General features: G+C 55.3%; 2 protein-coding genes and 2 long non-coding RNA genes across 10 annotated transcripts in view; 2 read left to right on the plus strand and 2 right to left on the minus strand.

Annotated features, from left to right (window-relative positions):
- LOC115283019 overlaps positions 1-1353 on the plus strand; it is a 1904-nt gene extending 551 nt beyond the window's left edge. Inside the window, exons 2-3 of one of the 3 annotated variants that reach the window (XR_003904851.1) lie at positions 653-724; positions 1092-1353. This is a non-coding gene — a long non-coding RNA (uncharacterized LOC115283019). Of the gene's footprint in view, positions 1-652; positions 827-963; positions 1071-1091 lie in introns of those variants that run through there. The other 2 variants (XR_003904853.1, XR_003904852.1) reach the window with 2 other exon arrangements.
- Positions 1354-3038: 1685 nt separating this feature from the next.
- On the plus strand, positions 3039-3650 carry LOC115282528. Its single transcript, XR_003904681.1, has 2 exons — positions 3039-3471; positions 3569-3650. It is a non-coding gene; the product is annotated as an uncharacterized LOC115282528 (long non-coding RNA).
- A 1117-nt stretch (positions 3651-4767) lies between these two features.
- On the minus strand, positions 4768-7923 carry OVCA2 (OVCA2 serine hydrolase domain containing). Its single transcript, XM_029927727.1, has 2 exons — positions 7580-7923; positions 4768-7239 (listed from the first exon to the last, which is right to left on the minus strand). Exons 1-2 carry the CDS (start codon positions 7863-7865, stop codon positions 6740-6742), a joined length of 786 nt encoding a protein of 261 aa, XP_029783587.1. The 5' UTR covers positions 7866-7923; the 3' UTR covers positions 4768-6739.
- On the minus strand, positions 7152-16744 carry DPH1 (diphthamide biosynthesis 1). Of its 5 annotated transcripts, none has more exons than XM_029927723.1 (13): positions 16647-16744; positions 14423-14575; positions 14250-14313; positions 12481-12602; positions 11891-12048; positions 11640-11761; positions 10023-10091; positions 9463-9619; positions 9230-9330; positions 8636-8714; positions 8217-8357; positions 7931-8032; positions 7152-7239 (listed from the first exon to the last, which is right to left on the minus strand). In XM_029927723.1, the coding sequence occupies exons 1-12, from the start codon at positions 16708-16710 to the stop codon at positions 7949-7951; spliced, it is 1314 nt and encodes a 437-aa protein (XP_029783583.1). In that variant the 5' UTR covers positions 16711-16744; the 3' UTR covers positions 7152-7239; positions 7931-7948. The 5 variants fall into 5 exon arrangements, with proteins under 5 accessions (XP_029783583.1, XP_029783582.1, XP_029783584.1 ...); XM_029927722.1 differs by having other exon boundaries at positions 16605-16741; XM_029927724.1 differs by lacking the exon at positions 14423-14575 and having other exon boundaries at positions 16647-16730.
- Between the last annotated feature and the right edge of the window lie 1323 nt (positions 16745-18067).

Genomic DNA, 18067 nt, shown 5'->3' on the forward strand with positions numbered 1-18067 from the left:
GGGGGGGGGGGGCGGTGAGAAAGGTGTGTGGAGTCCTGGAGAAAGGCAGGAAGGCTCTCAGAGAAGTACTCTCTAGAGTTGGGCTTTGATGGATGAATAGGAGTTCTCCCCCATTCCCCCACCCCAGGTAGAAAGGCAGTCCTGGAGAAGAGAACCATAGGGACAAAGGCTGGAGGCAAAATCGGTAGAGGGCGGGGGGGGGGGCGCGGGGACTCCAAGAGGCTAGATTCCAAGGGTTGTGCAGGACTTCTGTAATCTTGATGGGACCAGATCCTAGCCCAAAAGGAGTCCCTCAGCCCAGTGCCTCTTTTGTGCAGTGTCCATTGTGCCCATTGTCTTTGATTTTCTTCAACACTCCCCCAGGATCCCCACTTCCTGAGTTAACTCACTGACTCCGTCCCTACCTTCAAGCTGTTCTTACATCTGTATGAGAGGGTCTTACAGACCTGCCACTATCCTTGCTCTCTTCCTGTGGCCTTTGCCACAATCTTTGGTCTTTCCCTCCCTCCCTAGTTTCTACCTACCCTACTAGCCTGGCGCTGCTCCTCTGGCCCCAGTCCATCTCCTCTCTCTGAATACATTCACCCTCCTCCATTTAGAACTTTCCTCAATTAATGGAGCCAGGATCATTCATTTCCCTGCTCTTTTTCAGGAAAATTCTTCCCCACATGGCATAGACCCTTCCTATCAACGCATACCTCCAGAACTGTAACTCTTCCAGGAAGTGAGTGGTCTTGCCCCTCTGCTCTCTGGAGACCCCTCTCTGCCCTCCAGGCTGCTGAGCCTTTGGTCTCCCTCACTCATTAAAATCCTTGTATGAGCTCTGCCGATGCCCACAAATGGGTCCTAAGTGGGGTCTGCTCGGTGCCAGGCTCTCAAACGGACACCTCCAACCTGCCCTCCTCCCCTCTATTTGCTGAGGCGTCCTCTTTCACTCACCCCCTTCTGCCACCTTTCCCACAGATCCCGCATGGAGGAACCCTTTGCTCATTTCTGGGGGTCTAAGCCACCTTCTTCAACTTTTCTGGGGTTTCCTGCTCCCGACTGGTACCTAGACACCCCACTGGCGCCAATTGGGATTTCCCTTCTAGGCCCAGACTCTTTCTACAAAGCTTCCGAGAACCCTGGGCTCCTCCACTCTTCTTCCCTGGTCTCCCTACGACCGGAGTTCTAAATGCTGGTTTAGCCCCTCGTCTGGTGCAGCTTCCTCTCCTGTACTTCCAGCCCTAAGGTGACGACACTGCAGTGGCCATACGGGGTATAACGCCGCCGAGGGTCATCTTGTGACGCCACAAAGCCGTCGGGTTCAGGAACCGAGGAGTGGGAGTGGGGGCTACCGGGCGAGCACCTCTGAAGGCCGAGAGGGAGGTGGGATTGCACCTCCAGGTATCCCTGAATGAATAAAGGTGTAACAGACCATGCACCCTCTAGGCACTATCCTCCAGCCGGCCCGCAGTTCCGGAAAGTTAACCCTTTGTAGGCTGGCACAGGGGCCCGGGCGCCCCCTCCCTGATCCTACTTCCGTGTGCCCTCCTCCCCCTCCCAGCTCCCTGCCGCCTTGCCCCCCCAACCCCCCGCCTCGCCACTATAAATAGCCCCTCTTCCCGTTTCCTAAATTCCCTGCTGACGTCGGCAGCGCGTCAGTGTGTAGGAGCCGCGGCCGCATGAATGAGCCGCCGCACGAGTACTACGCGCGCCTATAAAAGCAGCGGCGCCAGCCCGGCTGCGGGAGGCGAGCGGGAGCGGGCGCGACGCGGCCCGACAGGTAAGCGGGACTGACGGACCGACGGGCTATCGATGGACCGATGCACGGACACAGACGGGAGGGCAATGTGGAGACCGGCAGGCGGCAGGTTGGAGGGTCCCTACGGGGTGGGGTTGGGAGCAGGGTGGGGGACGAGGATCCCCTCGCAGCTGGTGAAGCCGGCCGGAGGCGTACCCAGAACCCCGTGCAGCAACCTGCCCGCGCCCGGATGAAGACGCAGCCACTTCGGAGGAACATCGAACAGAGGACGGACCCCAGAGTCCCTGCGACATTTCCTGGGGCTCCTGCGCCATCCTCCCAAGAAAGTGGGGCGAAGGTGCTGACGCCCTAGGAGAGGCGCCCCCTCCTCCCTCTCCCCGCAGCGCGGTGACTCAGCCTAGCTGTCCCCGGCAGGCTGAGCCGTGCCGCCGGCAAAAGACAGGCACCCACCTGCCCACCGACCCAGCCGCGACTCTCTCGGGACCCCCTACCCAGCATCCAGCCGGGCGCCCCCTCCCAGTCCCATCCCGTCGGACTAGTCCCTTAGCGCCCCCGACTTCCCGCCTCTGCGCGAGGAGCTGTCCTCTCAGGACCAGGCGGGGGCGGGGCCTCAGCCGGACTGCCCCGCCCCACCCCCACTGACACCCCCCCCCTGCCGCCGGAAGTGCCTCTCCGCAGGGACATATTTGACGTCACAGGGCTTTGACGTCAAGGGCCGCGTGCCTGTCCGCGAGCGCTGGGGACGAGAAAGGCGGGAGACGCGGGGGAGGAAGAGTAGCAGCGCCCCCAGCTGCGGGCGACGGAGGCACCCCCGCCCGGGCAGCGCGCCGGCACCTTGGCTCTAGACTGCTTACTGCCCGGGCCGCCCTCAGTAACAGTCTCCAGTCACGGCCACCGACGCCTGGCCCCGCCCCAAGACCGCGGACCCGGCCACCTGCCGCGCCCCCCGCCCCTGTCTCCCAGGGTCCCTCAGCCCCTCGCGCGCTGCCCGCGCCGCCGCTGTCCGCGGTGCTGATCCAAAGCAGGAGCTACTATCCGGCCGATAGGTCCCTGGTCACCAGAGGCTGCGAGGGGCGGCCGGCTTACACGCACATCGAACAGCCCCCGAGCCCGGTCCCCGAGGCGCATGCTACCCCCGCTACCGCCCCCCTCCCCAAAACTCTCTGTCCTGACGACTGCCTGACTGGAGCTGCCGCGGTGCCGTCAGCAGCGCGCGCCCCGCCCCCGCGTCTCCAGGGCAACCGTGGCTTTCGATTGTTACTGTGGGAACCGGAGGTAACAGTCTACAGCCATGGTCGCCCCGCAGCACGCCCACGCGCCGCACCGCGCAGCGCTCTGCCAGCCCCGGAGGGGGGAGACTAGGAGGAGCAGGAGGAAGCGGGGGCGGCAAGTCAAGATCGGATGTATCTGCCGGGGCGGAGGGAGGTGCGGTGCTGCACAACCCGCTGCTCTAGGGTCTGACTGCTGCGTAGCTACCGAGGCAGAGAAGGCACGGTCTGGGGAGTGTCTGACCGTCGCCTCGGTGACCATCCTGTTCTCCTGGCCGAGGAGGTTATAGCCAGTGGGTGGTGAGAGAAGGGGTGGCTCTGGGATTTGTGTTCTTTTTATCTCTTCAGTAGGAGAGAGACTTCTGGGACCTGAAGGCCTCCTGGGGACTGAACGGAGCAGACGAAGGAAAGCTTTTCTAAATATGCCACAACCTCATACTTCCAGGAACCCCTCGCTGGGTAGGCAGAAAACAACACTAATCCTTGAACCCATTTCCTGATGCAGTCACAGCCTTCCCTCACTCTTCTCACCCGTTCTTCCTCTATTCCATGTAAGATTGATTCCCAAGCCTCACGAAGAAACCAGCGTGCTTGTAAAGGTAACCCGATCAGTAAAACATTGTCTGAATGCCTCAGCAGCCTCACCTCGATCTGTACTGGATTCCAGTTTGAGATAGTGACTCAAATTAGCCCTAAAATGGGGGAGTGACTATCAGAAGGGCTGAAGTCCTATTGGTCCAGTGAAGTGTGAGGAACCACCTCTTCAAAAACATGCTGATGTCACCTGCCACCACCATCACCCAACTGCAGGGACTTCCCTAGGGAGAGTGCTGGGAATGGTTAATGCAAGCCAGTTCTGACGTTCATTAATTCAACTTAATGTTACTTCTTTATACCTACCTCTTCGCTACACTGCTTTTAAGGCAGTTGGTACTGGTTTCATAGCTAATCAATGCCCACATTCTTCCTTCCTCCCACTCTAGGACTCTGAGGTCTTAGATTAAATGTACTTGATGCTGGAATCCAGTGGACATCTGTTGACAGATTGTAGTGTATGCAGATGTGAGTAGTGCACTGGGAAATAGGAGGTCCAATCTGGCTTCACCAACTGATTATTATGTAAGGGACCATGTTGCTTCTGAGCCTTGTGTAAAATGGAATAATGATCCTTCTTGACAGACGTGTGAGGATCAAATAGGATCATGTAAGTAACAATGTTTGGAAACTGCAGAGTGCAAGTTCAACATTATTCTGTTAGGTTGCTATGTCTTTGTGAGGGTGTGGTGGCATTTGGGAGACCCCAATTCTGGGCACTTAGGCAGAACGAACAGGGGAGGAGAGCACACCTTTCTGAGCAGATGTGGGACTGGGGCTGTTGGGGGGTTCTTTGCTCAGGGACTCTTTCAAGAACTTAAGGTATCTAAGGTGGGGTGAAAGGTAGAAAAGAGAAATGGTAGGGATATTCTTAAAAGACCAAGTGGTCTGCAACTTGAACCTATCTGGCAAAGATGGTCTGGGGAGGAGAAACCCGAGAACTGACTGTATAATTGTTTAGTATCTTAGAACTCATTAAGTGCACCCCACCCCCAACCTATCTTATGGATTAGGAAGGTGAAGACACAGACCACACAGAGCCCAACAGTAGTGAGGGGGGAGTGGCCTCTGCTCATCTTCTGTGGTGCAGGAGAGAAAACAATGACTAGCAAAGGTCAAGAATGTTAGTTCTGGATCTGAATCGAAGTGTGGGTAAGTTACTTAAGCACATATTTACCAGACTTTTATTCTAAGGCAGTGGTTTTCAAAAGTTGTGTTGCATGGGAACATCCAGGGAGTTTGCCAAAATGCAGATTCCTGGGTCTCTGTGTTTGACTCAGAAGGTCAGGAGTTGGCCCCAGGAATCTAAGTTTTGACATGATTCTGATGCAAGTGGCCCACAGCATGTGTGTATGGTTGGGGGCAATCACCCTAACAGACTCCGTTGTTCCTGAAGGACATGACAGGACAGGACATAGCTCACTTGTTTGGAACCAGGGGACCACATGTTCTCCTTCTATCTTGGACATTTTCTGTCCTTGGAGCAGGAGGTGCAGGAGGCAGAATTCTCAAACAGAACATGAGGACTTCTCTACCTCACACTGTTCTCCTCTACCATCACCCTTCTAATTTTAAACCCTGGCTAAAAATTCATTCCCCACTATTATCTTGCCCTCTTTCCTTTAGTCCTCAAAATAATTCAAAGTTGCAACCACTGTGGTAGCAACTGTCATTTTCACATCTTGGGACGGTGCTAAAGTGGGCAGCCCATGACTGCCATGGGGTATGTGAGCTCTGAACTGCAGATCCACTATATTCCATTCCAAACCGCTTATTTCCAGAGAAGCCAGGAATCTGATTTGACTGTGTGAAATGCCAAAAACCTTAAATATCAAAAATTGAGTATTTTCTAAAATCCCATGGGCCAAATCCAACAGGTCTGTAGGAATAATTCAGTCCATTTCTGAGTCTCCTCCTTTTGCCAAAGAAGGGACCCCTTTAAACACCAAGAGCAAGGCAAAGACAGACTGCAGCATGAAAGAACTATCCTCCCATCCCCACTTTCTGCTGTAAAGGTCCTAAATCCAGTAAAACTCCAGTTTTTCCATCTTAGATATGCTGTATCCCCTAATCCTAATTCCTGCTCAATTACTAAAACTCCCTGGGGACAACCATGTGTGAGGGTTGGACCAGGGCCTCCTGTGATCTTCCAGAAAATGAACAAGCTGGTGAACCTGCAGAGGCAGGGTTGGAATCAGAGTGCAGGGTAAGCCACAGGTTGTGGCACTGGACATGGGGCAAATAGTGAAAGTGGTCCTGGCAGCGGCCTAGGAACAACTAACTGTACTCTAGAACTGGAGGGGCTCCTCAGGCCTTGGCTGGATCCTTGCGAGAGAGCATCAACCCCAGGAACTCTGCAGATGAGGTGAGGTCTGGAAACGGGTTTCTTCTGTGCAGTCTGGGGCCTCTACCCAAGGTCGAGCACCATCCCACCCCTCAAGCTGGTAGTTCAGAGGGTCTACGGCAGTTCTGGAGAAGAAAGCAGAGAGCCCAAGATGCCAAAGTCTGATAGGACTAGCACACAGCCCTCAGCGGTGAGGACAGAGGACCCTAACTCAGGATAGCCCAGGCAGGACCATGCCAAGGGACCTCTTCCCAAACTCCTCAGGTGTAAACTCTCCCACTTCAGCCACCAAGGCCTCCTTTCCTTCAGCTTGGCACTTAAGACTTCTACCACGAGCTGGTCCTGGAGACTCACAACTGGAAACACTTCCCTGTTTGGTGCTGCCCTGGAAGTTTATGGAAGGTCAGAAATCCAGACTTCGGTCACAAGATGGTTTTTTTCTGTACGAGGAAAAAGATGCTCAAAATCCAAATCACCACTTTATTATGTGGCAGTCACAGTGCCAGCCCCTGCTTTTCCCTCCACGCATCCAGGGCTCTACTGTCTTTTTTCATGTTTGAGTATCAGATGCCATGTCTGAGTATCCTGCTCCCTTTTTGTCTTCAGTGTAGAGCTGAACTTATAATAATTTGAGTCTAAATAACTGGTATGTCTTTTAACTGAGATACTGAGGAACGCTACCGCAGGGGAGCTGCGAGCGCAGGAGAAAGGCAGGGAGACTGGAGTACAGAGGCTGCCCCAAGGTCATGTGGGGGAAGGGGACAGAGGGGCAGAGCTCCTGTTCATCTTTCAGTCTGCAAACTGGTCCAAGAACTTGAGGTAGACCTGGCGCTGGGCTGCAGCTGCTGGAATGAAGTGGCCACCAGAGTGGGTGAGGGTGACGGCTCCAGAGAAACGGCTAGCCAGCTGCATACTTTCCTGAGAGGGGATGACACAGTCAGCGTCCCCGAAAACATGGAGGGAAGGTAGCGACAAGGGGCCCTCGAGGACGGGTTCTTTGAGTCCAAGGCCTCGGGGACAAAAACCAGACACCAGGATGATAAACTTTGGCAAGGGAAATCGGGGATCTCCCGCTTGGCCAAGGGCGCACACAAGGGCTGCTAGCGCGGCCCCCTGGCTGAAACCAAGGAGCCCATCGAAAGGCCCCAGCTTCTTCAGTGCCTGTGCCACGGTTCCCAGGGCTTCCTCCAGACCTCTGCACACTGTGGGATGGCTCAGGGCGTTGAAAATGTCTGCCTCCTGTTCTGAAAACCACCAGCCTCGAGGCTGTTCCTCCGGAAGACAGAGCTCTACAGCGATACAGGGGAAAGGATGGAATTAGGGCAGGCAGGTATCTAGCGGAGAAGAAATGAAAAAGGGAGGCACGGAGGATTTGGGAGTGAGAGTAGGGAAAGACGGGCTGCCGGGGGCGGGGGAGGGAAGAAACTCTAGGGGAAATGAGAACAGGGTGGCATGGAAAAAGGGGGAAGGCAGATCAAGGGGAAGCCTGCGAGGCTGAGAAGGAAGAAATGAAGGGTACGGGCAGAGGGAAGGAACGAGGCGCGGATACAGCATGTGGGATGCCGAAGGGTGTCGTGGAGACAGACCAGATAAAAGACTCAGTGCATTTCCCGGGCAGGGCTGTCTCACCGGAGTCTGGCCTGGCGCCCTCGGGGGCCGCAGCACCCGCGACCAGGTGCGGGCCGCTGAGGCACACGAGCTCGGCGCGGCCCCGCAGTGCCTTCCTCAGGGCTCCAGTCTTTTCGCGGAAGCCCAGCTCGCTCTGCCGGAAGCCCGCTAGTGCCAATACCCGCAGACGCCCCCGTGCCGCCATCTTGCCGGGCAACGCCAAAGACCGGAAGCAGACTTTCCCCGAGCGGAAGTCGAGTACACAGGGGCGGGACCAAATGTCGGCAACACCCTGAAGGCGGGCCATCGAGCAAGCGGGCGTTCCCAGAACAAGCGGGAGGGGCAAGGCGTGGCCCGAGGAGGGGTGGATACCTGAGGCCGAGCAGGGTCTCATGGGATCAGCGGCGCTCCCTTTTCTTTTCTGCAGCTGCAATCGTCACAAGCCTCGGCTGGAGTGGGGCGCATGGGCTCCTCCTGCATTTGCATCGGAGGTCCCAGACTTTGGTCAGGGTCTCAATTTGGCGACGACCTCCACCCTGCTCCCGTGCATTTCCCATGGAGGCCGCACGGCGGCGGCCTCGGCTAGCATCTCTAGGAAGGCAGTCAGTGCCAAGGCGGTGCCTTTGGTCTCTCTTCCCTGGTGGCAGTCCCTGCCTACCTTCTCCAGCGCTGGCCGGCCCAGGGCCTGGGGGGGCCGGTTCCGTCCGTGGTTCACTGTCCAGGGCCCCAAGGAGCTGCCTGCGTAGAAGTCCATAGGGTAGGGCTGCTGCCAGGAAATGTCCCTCAAGGCCACCACTGCCTAGGATAGGACAACAGGACAGTAATATTTCCGACTTTTTCTGGGCGGGATTTCTTTATTCAGTCTTCACGAGGGCCTGTTAAGGTCCTAATATCCCCATACCACAGAAAGGAAATGTGAGGCTCAGAGGGGTTAAGGGACTTGCGCAGAGTCACACAGCTAGGAAGTGACTAACTTAGCTGTAAGTACTGCCCACCCACCCCACTCCGGATCCCTCTCTTGACAGAACCAGGTGCAAAGCCCGCTCTATCTCAGGGATTTTCACAACTTGGTGTTACCTCATAGGGTGTCAGCAGCGGCTTGGGGAAGGCTGTGCCCCAGTCAATGGAAAGGCGTGGACATGCCACCTGCACCCACCTGGAAAGGGGAGTCAGGTCAGACCCAAGGAGCGGGGTGCTTCTCTTTTCCTGGGCAACATGATGAAAACCATGACCGTGTCAACACACCGAATGAATGTTTACTATTAATTCTAAAGTAAAGACTGTCACCTAATGCCATTTAGAATAACACTAGAGCATTGCTTGTTTTCTCCCGTTTCCTCCCATGACTATGAGCTTTCTGAGGGCAGGGCCTGGGCAGCTCATCTGTGATCATATCCCCAGAATCCAATTTAGTTCCAGTACACTACAGGTGCCAACCACCCCCGAAACTCATCTCACACATTAGCATGTTGCAGTTACCTGTAAGCCCCCAAGCCAGAGTGGGGTGACCCATAGCCAAGGGTAGCCCCTGATGAATGAGTGCTCTGTAAACGTTAAAATGTCACGGAAGCAATCCCCACTGACTCCAGCCTTCAAGGCGTGCTGGGCAGGACTCAGATCTAAACTTTCTTAGCCAGTCACAGCTAGGGAGGTAAGCGGGGGGAGACTTACACATCCACCTCAGGAAACAGGCTAAGCTTGCTGGGGAAGATCTCAGAGAGCAGCAGCCTCATGAACGGAAGTCCTAAGGCTTGGAGCCGAGATTCCAGGTGCTGTTGGAAGAGAGAGGCCAAGCTCAGGTCACCATAATCAAGCAGCCAAGTCCAAATTTCTTAGCCTACTGATTTTCCCAGCTGGGTTTCCAGTCAGTCCCCTCCTCCAGAGGTCATCCCAAGCCCTCTGACCTCCAGAATCTTGGGGCTGCCCTGGCGGCCCAGAGTGCCCAGGATAAGTCCCCAAGATTTAGCTGAGCGGGCTGTGGCTATGGCTTCTTGGCGGTTGGCCTGCATATGCTGGTGGTCATAGTGCTCTCTGGATAGGACTTTGCTGTATGGGTCGTATCTGGAAAAGAACCGATCAGGGTCACGGTGACAGCCATTCACAGTATATCTTGTACACACAGCTTCCCAACCCAGCCCCTTGGTCCACTGAGCCCTTCAGGCTCCATGCAGGTAATGAGGAACAGAGGCAAGAGCAGAGACGGTCATTGGAAAGATCAGCCCCACTGCTGGAGCGGGCAAAAGCAGGAAAGGGGTTTACGATCTCAGTGTAAATGCCAGGGGATGGGTTGGTACTGTGCACCAGCAACCTAGATCTGACCCCCAGATTCAGGACCCAAGTACTTAGCGCCTCAGGGCTGCTGGCTGAGAAGTGCCAGGGAATGAGGAAATTTGGGCCCATCGAGGACCTCAGTGGCAGGGAGTCCCACCCCCTCCTGAGCTGGTCAGCCGGGCTCAGCCCATACCGGTAAGCAGGGACACCAGGATTAGCAATCATGACAGACTCAAGGTGGAAGCGGCCATCTCCAAGATATCTGCGATGGGTAGAAAGGGGATGGTAAGTAGGGGGTCGGGTGGGGCAGCAGAAAAGGCAGGCACTGGCTGTGAGGTCAGACTGTGCTGCTGTGTGTGTGTGTGTGTGTGTGAGTGAGAACTGGCATAAGTCATCATTTCACCTCCTGAAGCCTTGGTTTCCTCACATGCAAAATAAGGAGTTTGAATCGGAGGAGCATAAGGCCCCTCTACTTTATGTCATGCAGAACCTTCTGGGGGAAGAGTAGAGAGGCAGCCAAGACCATGGGAAGGCCACTCAAGGGGCCAGAGATCCTAACTTGGAGGTAGCGGGACAGGTTCTCCCTCACCTACCTCAACAAGCAGTGCTCAGGTTACCATCCATGCTGTAAATGAGGTTTCAGGGCAGACATTGGCTCTCTCTGCCCAAACTGGTGCTCAGGTCCTGTTACTGAGTTGTACCAACTACCATAGTGGCTTTGTGCCTTCCGTGCACCAGGCTTGGGCTAAGCACATGACATGTAGGACTTTACTCAGTCCTATCAAACAATCCTCCAAGCTACCTAGAGTGTCTCTCTCCATTTTACAAGAGATTCAACTGATGATCAGGGATGTTAAGAAACTTGCCTAAAGTCACACAGCTATTAAGCAGTCTATCTGGGACTTGACTCTAGGCTTAACCACCAGGACATATTCAAGCATGCCTAGGGAGATACTGTCCTTAAAAGTAGCTTCCCAAGCCACAGAGAAGCCAGAGACGGAGGACAATCCACAATGGCAGCTCCTTCCTTCTTGGAGATCACACTGAATTGTGATGAATGGCCAGCACTCAGTGTCCCTCCCTTCAACAACATACCTTGAAGCCCCCAGGGTAGGGGTCTATGAGCTCAGAATTTTTTGGGCACAGGCACAGGGGAATGCCCCTTGGGGAGCAGGGCTGCCAGGTCTGGGCTGGGGAAGGCCCTGATGTGGGTCTGTCTAGGGGCAGGGGTGTCCTGTGTGGGAGCAGCAAAGCCTGTGGGACCAGGATCTGCAGCCCCAGAGGTGGGGCTGAGTCAGGGGAGTGCCCCTCCCTCTTTCCCTGCCATTAGCCAGGAATGGGGCTCCCCTCCCCAGTCCCAGCCGGGGGAGCTGTCGGCTCTGAAGCTGGCTGCATTCACACAACATTAAGCATTTCCATTACCTAAAATAATTAGGCGGCAGGAGACATGCTGCTCCTGCTTGTTAGCTGTCCGGATGCTAAATTAATGGGGCTGCAGCCTGGGCGTGCCCATCCATCTTCTCCAATTATATTCCCACCATTTCTAGTCCACCTTCATCCTCCCCCCCACCCCCGTGAGGTCCCCCGATTCCTGCCCCACTCTGGGCCGAGCCTCCTAGATGGTGGACAGAGCACCTGAGAGGGAGACAGGAAATCTGAATCCCTATTTGGTCCCCATTTTGCAGGGTGACCTTGAGCAAACAGTTGAAGAGCTTTAGACTCCGTTTCCTTTCCTATACGACGAACCTCAAGCTCCCTTCTAGGGCACACTTCTCATGTCTCTACAACTGGCTCCCCAGTTTTCACTTACACAACAGCCTCCACGTCTTTGGGCAGGTAGGGGGACGTACAGCCCAGAATCTCCCCAGGGGACAGGGGCTTGCACTGTGGGACACTCACACGATACTCCGCTTTCAGCTCCTGGGCAGCTGCCTGTAGGGATAATGACGGAAGGGGAGCAGGTGGGTGAGGGGGGAGAGTCAGGGCCAGGTGACCAGCCTGGAGCACTTCACAGGGGACCCCAGGAAGAGTCTAGAGGTTGGCTGCTTTCTGTTCACTTACCTGCAAGGTGGACACAAACTGAATGGTGCTGACCAAGGCAAGGGAGCTGGCTGGGGGGAAGGTGAGGCGGATAGACTCCAGGAAGTGGGTAGTATCTATCCGGATGTCCACAAAGACGTACAGCACCCGGAAGTCTTGGACTGAGGTGTCCATGGGAACTGGGAGGAGGGTAAGAGATCAGGAAGCTATTTGGGAAAGCCAGAGGGGCAGAGGGCCTGCCAGGGCCAAAGCCTCTGAACAGCCAGCCAGGTTCAGGGGCTTCAGCCTAGGGATAGAAGGAGGGGATGGCAGGGGGTGGGGTGGGGTGGTGGTCACAGGTCCCTCAGAAGCTCTTTCTCTGTCACTCTGCCAGGGGCCCAGCCTGCTCTACCAGTAACCTTTCAAACACCCACATCTGGGACAGCAACATTGTTTCCAAGGCAACGAAATCCAAAGGAAAGATCCACCTGCAGAGCAGGAAGGCCAAGGCCATCCCAGAAACTGGGAGGGACCTCCTGCCTGCAAGCAGGACAAGGCGGCACTGTGATGGGGGGTCAGCATGCAGTCCTGCCCCTCTGCCTCCCTGCCGGGATCCTGGCCGACCACCGTACCCAGGCAGCTGTGGCCATAGTGCACCAGGAAGTCAGCTCCCAGGGCCCTCGCAGTAAAGTCATCCACACAGCAGGCCCCATATGTCACATCACCCATCACCATCACTTCGGCCTCTGTGAACCTGAGAGGGGGGTGGAGCCAGGGGGAACAATGAGCTGGTGACACAAATGAGGGTTGGGACAGAGACCTACCCCTGTGGGGCTATCTCAGGGCCCAGCTCCTCTCTCCCCTACCCCCATAATCACTTGGGCTGGCAGCTGCCACTTCTGCCAACAGAGAGTAGGAGGGGCCCAGCTGCCACATCCCCCAGTCCTGGCAGCAGCTCCTGGAACTGGAGCTGTACAAGGATGGTCTGCAGCACCCGCTTCCTCTATCCCAGCTCAGGCTGCAACAAGGACCCCCACCATCCGCTGGGCATACATGAGGTCAAACAGACCTCTGACACCCTGACTCCTCCCACCCTGAGCAGTGAGGCTTACACATATCCACAGGCACCCACTCCCAAGCCCTGACACTGTGGTGCGCGTGGGCACGCTTGTATGGGGACACACAGCGTCCCTGTCACCCAGACCCCCTGCTACCTCCCCACCCTTAGTTAGGGCCCTCTGTGCCGGGGATGGGGGGACCCATGAACAACTCCCCCGCAGCACATGGCACCACCCACACACCTCATGCGTCAGAAAGAGTGGGCTCTGGCCAACACATTGCCATAAGATCTGCTGCCAGGCCTGAATCACGAGGGGGGGAGAACAGGGGGAAGACCCGCACTCCCCAAATCCACCATGGGGATGGGACTGGAGGACCACTGCCTCCTGAGACCCACCCCGGGGGCATGGGGCCTGGCAGGGTGACAGGAGTCTCCCACTTCACCTCCTGGGGGTGTGGTGGGGAAAGCTGAGCTGCTGTCAGTCAGCACCAGCCCCTCCCCCCTTCCCCAAATCAGGCTGTGCACAGAAGCAGATTATTCAACTCCTTAAAATGCAGCCCAGGCATCTGAGTCAGCCAGAGCACTTAATTTTTTATAGATTAAAATGTATGCAAATTGGCCTGAGCCCCAGAGAGCATCCCCAAGGGGCAAGAGGGTGGGAGCTGGGAAGTGAGTCTGTGGCAGCAGGATGAGAAACAGGGTGGGGGAGGGCGGCAGCAGGGAAGTGGGAGGTTCCCATCACGAGATGACCTCTCCTTTCCCCATTCCCCCTCCCAGTTGCAGTGCCCTCTCCTTTCCCCATTCCCCCTCCCAGTTGCAGTGCGGTTCCAGATGGCTGAGGACTCCCCACCCCCCACCCCCAAGGATGTCTCATTGTAAAAAAGAAACTTAGGCGGAGGGAAGAGGAACTGAATACCATCTCCCAGACATTTCTCCCGCTCCAAGCCCCTCTTTGCCCTACTCCCCCAAATGTGCCGGAGAAAAAGTTTCACCCTGGCTAGACCTGATGATGAGCTCATTCTGGGTCGGCACTGAGATTCTTAGGTTCCTCTTCAGGCCCCACCACCTGCTCTGGGCTCAGCTTTGAAGATACTGGAATCGACTCATTCCTCCCCGCTAAATATTTTAGGCAAAGAGAGTTATGTGGACAAACCAAGCAGAACAGGCTGGGATCTCAGCAAGCTGGGAGTTTAGTTTTGGCCCTTCCCCTTTGTGTGTGCATGGTTATGAGAGGGACAGGGTAAGGTGGAGATCCAGAAGGGAAAAATGTCAACCCGCAGAGCTGTAACAGGCACAGGGAAGATCTTGGCTTAGCCTCTTCTCCAGTGCCCCAGGCCTCACCTTTCCAAGATATCCACAATGGTGCAGGCAAAAAGGAGGAGGCCTTCAGGCATTTGCAAGGCCACTGAAAGATAAGAGAAGAGACATGAGAGCAGAGGGCTGGGGAAATGCTGGGATGGCGCTATTGCCAGGCAACCTCACCACCCCTACCGTCTCAAAGCTTGCAGGCTCACCCTTCTTGGCCTGGGCCTGTTGAATCCTCCAGATGGTCTTGGGAATCTCAAAGTTATAGTTGGAAGGCAGGACTTGAATAGCTGCCTGCAGCTGGGGGTTGTTCAGGATCTCAGGGGGGATCTGATTGGCCAAGCGGCCCCGAGGGGCTCGACCTAGGATGATGCAAGGCCTGAGTTGCCACCTGGCCCAGCTAAGTTGTTACCACCACTAAGTTTCAGGCCCAGATACCAGATGCCAAGGGGGTTGGTCCAGCCTTCTTCCCCACTGAATTCATTCTGAAGCTGGAAAGACAACCCATTAAGCAAGGAGGAGAGCTGCATAATTAGTTTCCAGGTTGAGAGATTACTGGGGATCAGAGACTTAAGCCAATGAATGGGGCATGGTTCATGCCTCACCTCTGGAGAACAGAGGTGATACCAGGAGACTGAACTGAGGAACAAAAGGAAAAAAATCCACACAACTGCTCCTTGATAAAGAACAACTCTGAGGGAAAGCCTAGCCAGCCCCAACACCCTGGGAAAATGTCTCTTTTCCCCCGGTCCCTGAGAACACCTTGAAGTTCTGAGGTCCTAGATAAGAGATGTATAAGCAAACTGTTATAAGTACTATTTTAAAAGACTGCCTTCTTTTTTTAAGTTTATTTCTTTATCTTGAGAGAGGGCTCACAAGCCAGCAGAATCCCAAGGTGCCCCAAAAGACTGTGCTCTTTACTCAGGTCACTGACTAGGTCTACACTGATGAATGCCTATACTCATCCCTCTCCTCATTTAAAAGAGAAGTAAATGGGGCGTCCAGGGGGCTTAATCAGTTGAGCATCCGACTCTTGATTTCGGTTCAGGTCATGATCCCAGGATTGTGGGATCAAGCCCCGCATCTGGTTCAGCGATGAGCATGGGGCCTCCTTAGGATTCTCTCTGCCCCTCTTGTGTGCTCTCTTAAAAACAACAACAACAACAAATAAATAAATTAGTAATAATTAGATTAGATTTTTTTAAAAAAGGGAAACAAACACCAAACATCTAACTGATGTAACAAGTTCCTTAGTCCTATTGTTCCACCCCAGGAAAGATGGAAAGAACACACTCTAGTTAGGACTGGGGGCAAACAGCTAAGGACAGAAAAGTGATTTCGCCCCTTAGGGGCTATTAGTCCTGTGGGAGCAAATGCAGGTATACAAATTACAACCCTTTGATTAAAGAAGAAAACACTGCAGCTGGTAGCAAAACTGCAGCCCTTGATTTTGCATCCTACTCTCCACCATTCAATTTAGCTGCACCCCCATTCTATCTTCAGGAACTAGATAGATTGGGGATGTGACAAGGAAGGCAAGCAATTTATTGAACGAATATTTATTGAACCTGTACTTTGTGCCGGAACTTCTGCTAGGGCCCTTTACTAAAATGGAAGTGTTGCTCCTACGCAGGACCCTTCACCCTCTGCCTGTGGATGGATGGTGGTAGTGATGATGGTGCAGTGGAGAATTAGCAAGGCAGGCTGCAATCCTGAGACCAGATGTGAATGTTACCACTCTCCACCGTTTTTGTTCAGTTGTTTCAAAGGCCTTGGAACAACCAGCTCAGAACCCGGGGCCCCTCACAAAAGCTCCTCTGACAGGCCCAAGTCCCTTGTGGTCTTAGGGGTGTGGGAGCTGCTGGCCTTAGTAGCTCAATTAGTCCCCAGGACCAGTAGGCTCCTCCTTTATCACGTGTCTGTAATCTTCTGTTTACATCAGAATTCTCCGGTAGACAGAGACTCTTGAAGGAAGGACTGTAGTCTAGAGTCCCTGCATCCAGCAGAGGCCTGGCATTCAGTGGGCCCTCAGTAAGTGCCTGGTGAATGAAACCGGCCTCTTTCCTGAAAGCACTGCATGAGGGCCCACTTGTAGAATGGTCTCTGCAAAGCGCCAGGTTCTTTTCCTCCCTGTCGGGTCCGCCTTATCCGTGAGTCCTCTAGAGCCTGTCTGCCCACCAAGGCAGGAGGGCAGCGTTTCCGGCTTGAGGGCCGGCTCCTAAGAAGGGCTGCTCCCGATCGAGCCCGAAGGCTGCAAAAAGAAAGACCAGTCCCTCTGGGATCCAGCGAAAGCCACCGGATCGAGTGACCGCGGGGGCCTTCCGGGTCTGGCGGAGAAAGACCGCCGCTGTTACAGGCGGCTGGTTCTGTCCCTAACTTGAGGGCCCTAACCTGCGATGCGAGGTCTTGCGGCCGCAGAGTCGCAGCACCCACCTCTGCCACGGCCGCTTCGGCCGCCCGGCTCCGCTGCCACCGACTCCACCAGCGCCGCCATCATTGGCTTGCCCACGTGGAGACCAAAAAGACTGCGCTAGAAGAACGCGGAGAGCTCAGACATTGCGATCGACCGCCGATCGCTAGCGAGGGGCGGGAATTTGCTGGGCGGGGACCAAGGAAGAAGATGATAGGGGCGGGGCTATCACAAGTCCCTCTCAGCCCGGAAGGATGGGGCACTCCCTAACCCCTAGCGGTCCCGGACCAAGACGGTTGTCCTCTCCCGGCCGCCCAGGCTTCGCCGCTCAGCTCCCGGCCCGCCCGACCTAGCACTTCCAGGCCAGTGCTCCCCTATTTGCCGACTCCTTGTCTGAATTCTACAGGCCGAGTCTTGTGAATGGGGAACCCCCCAAGTGTCCCTTCTGCTCCTCTCCCAGGCTCCCCTATTGGTAAGCAGTGGAGGCCATGGTAAGGGCCACATTCTCTACCTCAGAGTACCCCCTGCCCAAACAATACAGAACTCGGCTCCACTCAGCCCAGCTCTAAGTTGAGTCCTGGTGCTGATTTCAGGAGTGCCAGAGTGCTCTGACCTTTAGAACCGAGTGTGGAAGGTTCCCATATGAAAAACTGCTGCCAAGGGGAGACCCCAAACCTGAGGGTGCTTTCCTGGGGCAGGGAGACCATCCAAGGATTCGAATTGCCTAAACCATTTGAATTCTGGCCAACATTTACTCTACCTATGCTGCCTCCCAGGACTAGTCTTTCTCTGAATTGGGCATGGGCTTCTGTGATCCCAAAAAGAAGGCAGAGTGGCCAATGAGGCAGCCTTGACCTTTGGAAGAGCAGAGTACCTGCAGGACCAGCCTTCAGCAAGGTCTGCCCCAGAGAGCAAAGGTCCCCCAGAGCTATTCACCCATCCAGCCCTCTAGCACCATCTTCCGCTCTCAGGGCTGGTGATGTTAGAGAGCTGGTGATGTGAGCAATGCTGGCCCTTTAAGGTAGCTCTGTGGCCTCGGGCTCCCCTGGAGGCCCTCCTTGCTTGGAAACTCCTAATTAAGGTGCGAGGAGAAGTGAAAAACAAGCAGCCAGGGACAGGCCCTGCCTGGGAAGCTGCCCAAAGAAGAGGGATATACAAGCTGACTGAGAGTGAGCAGCCAAGGGAAGGACCAGAAGGGGTCAATGCCCTGTCCCTCAGGCCACTGACCGATGCTCTTAGGACAGTTACAGCTTTGGACAGGACCGTGGGTCTCAGGAACACCCCTCTTGCCTTGAGTCCAGGCTAGACTTTCCTTGGTTCTTTGGACCCCCAGGGTACAAGATCTCAATTCCAGGGTTCCCCTGAGTCCAGCCTTTACCCCTACAGGACGTGAAGGCCCAACCTATGGGCAGCTTTAGTCCTGGCTGAAGCTGTGAGTTTGGGG

The sequence above is a fragment of the Suricata suricatta genome, chromosome 17, assembly GCF_006229205.1.
Source record: "Suricata suricatta isolate VVHF042 chromosome 17, meerkat_22Aug2017_6uvM2_HiC, whole genome shotgun sequence".
NCBI lineage: Eukaryota > Metazoa > Chordata > Mammalia > Carnivora > Herpestidae > Suricata > Suricata suricatta.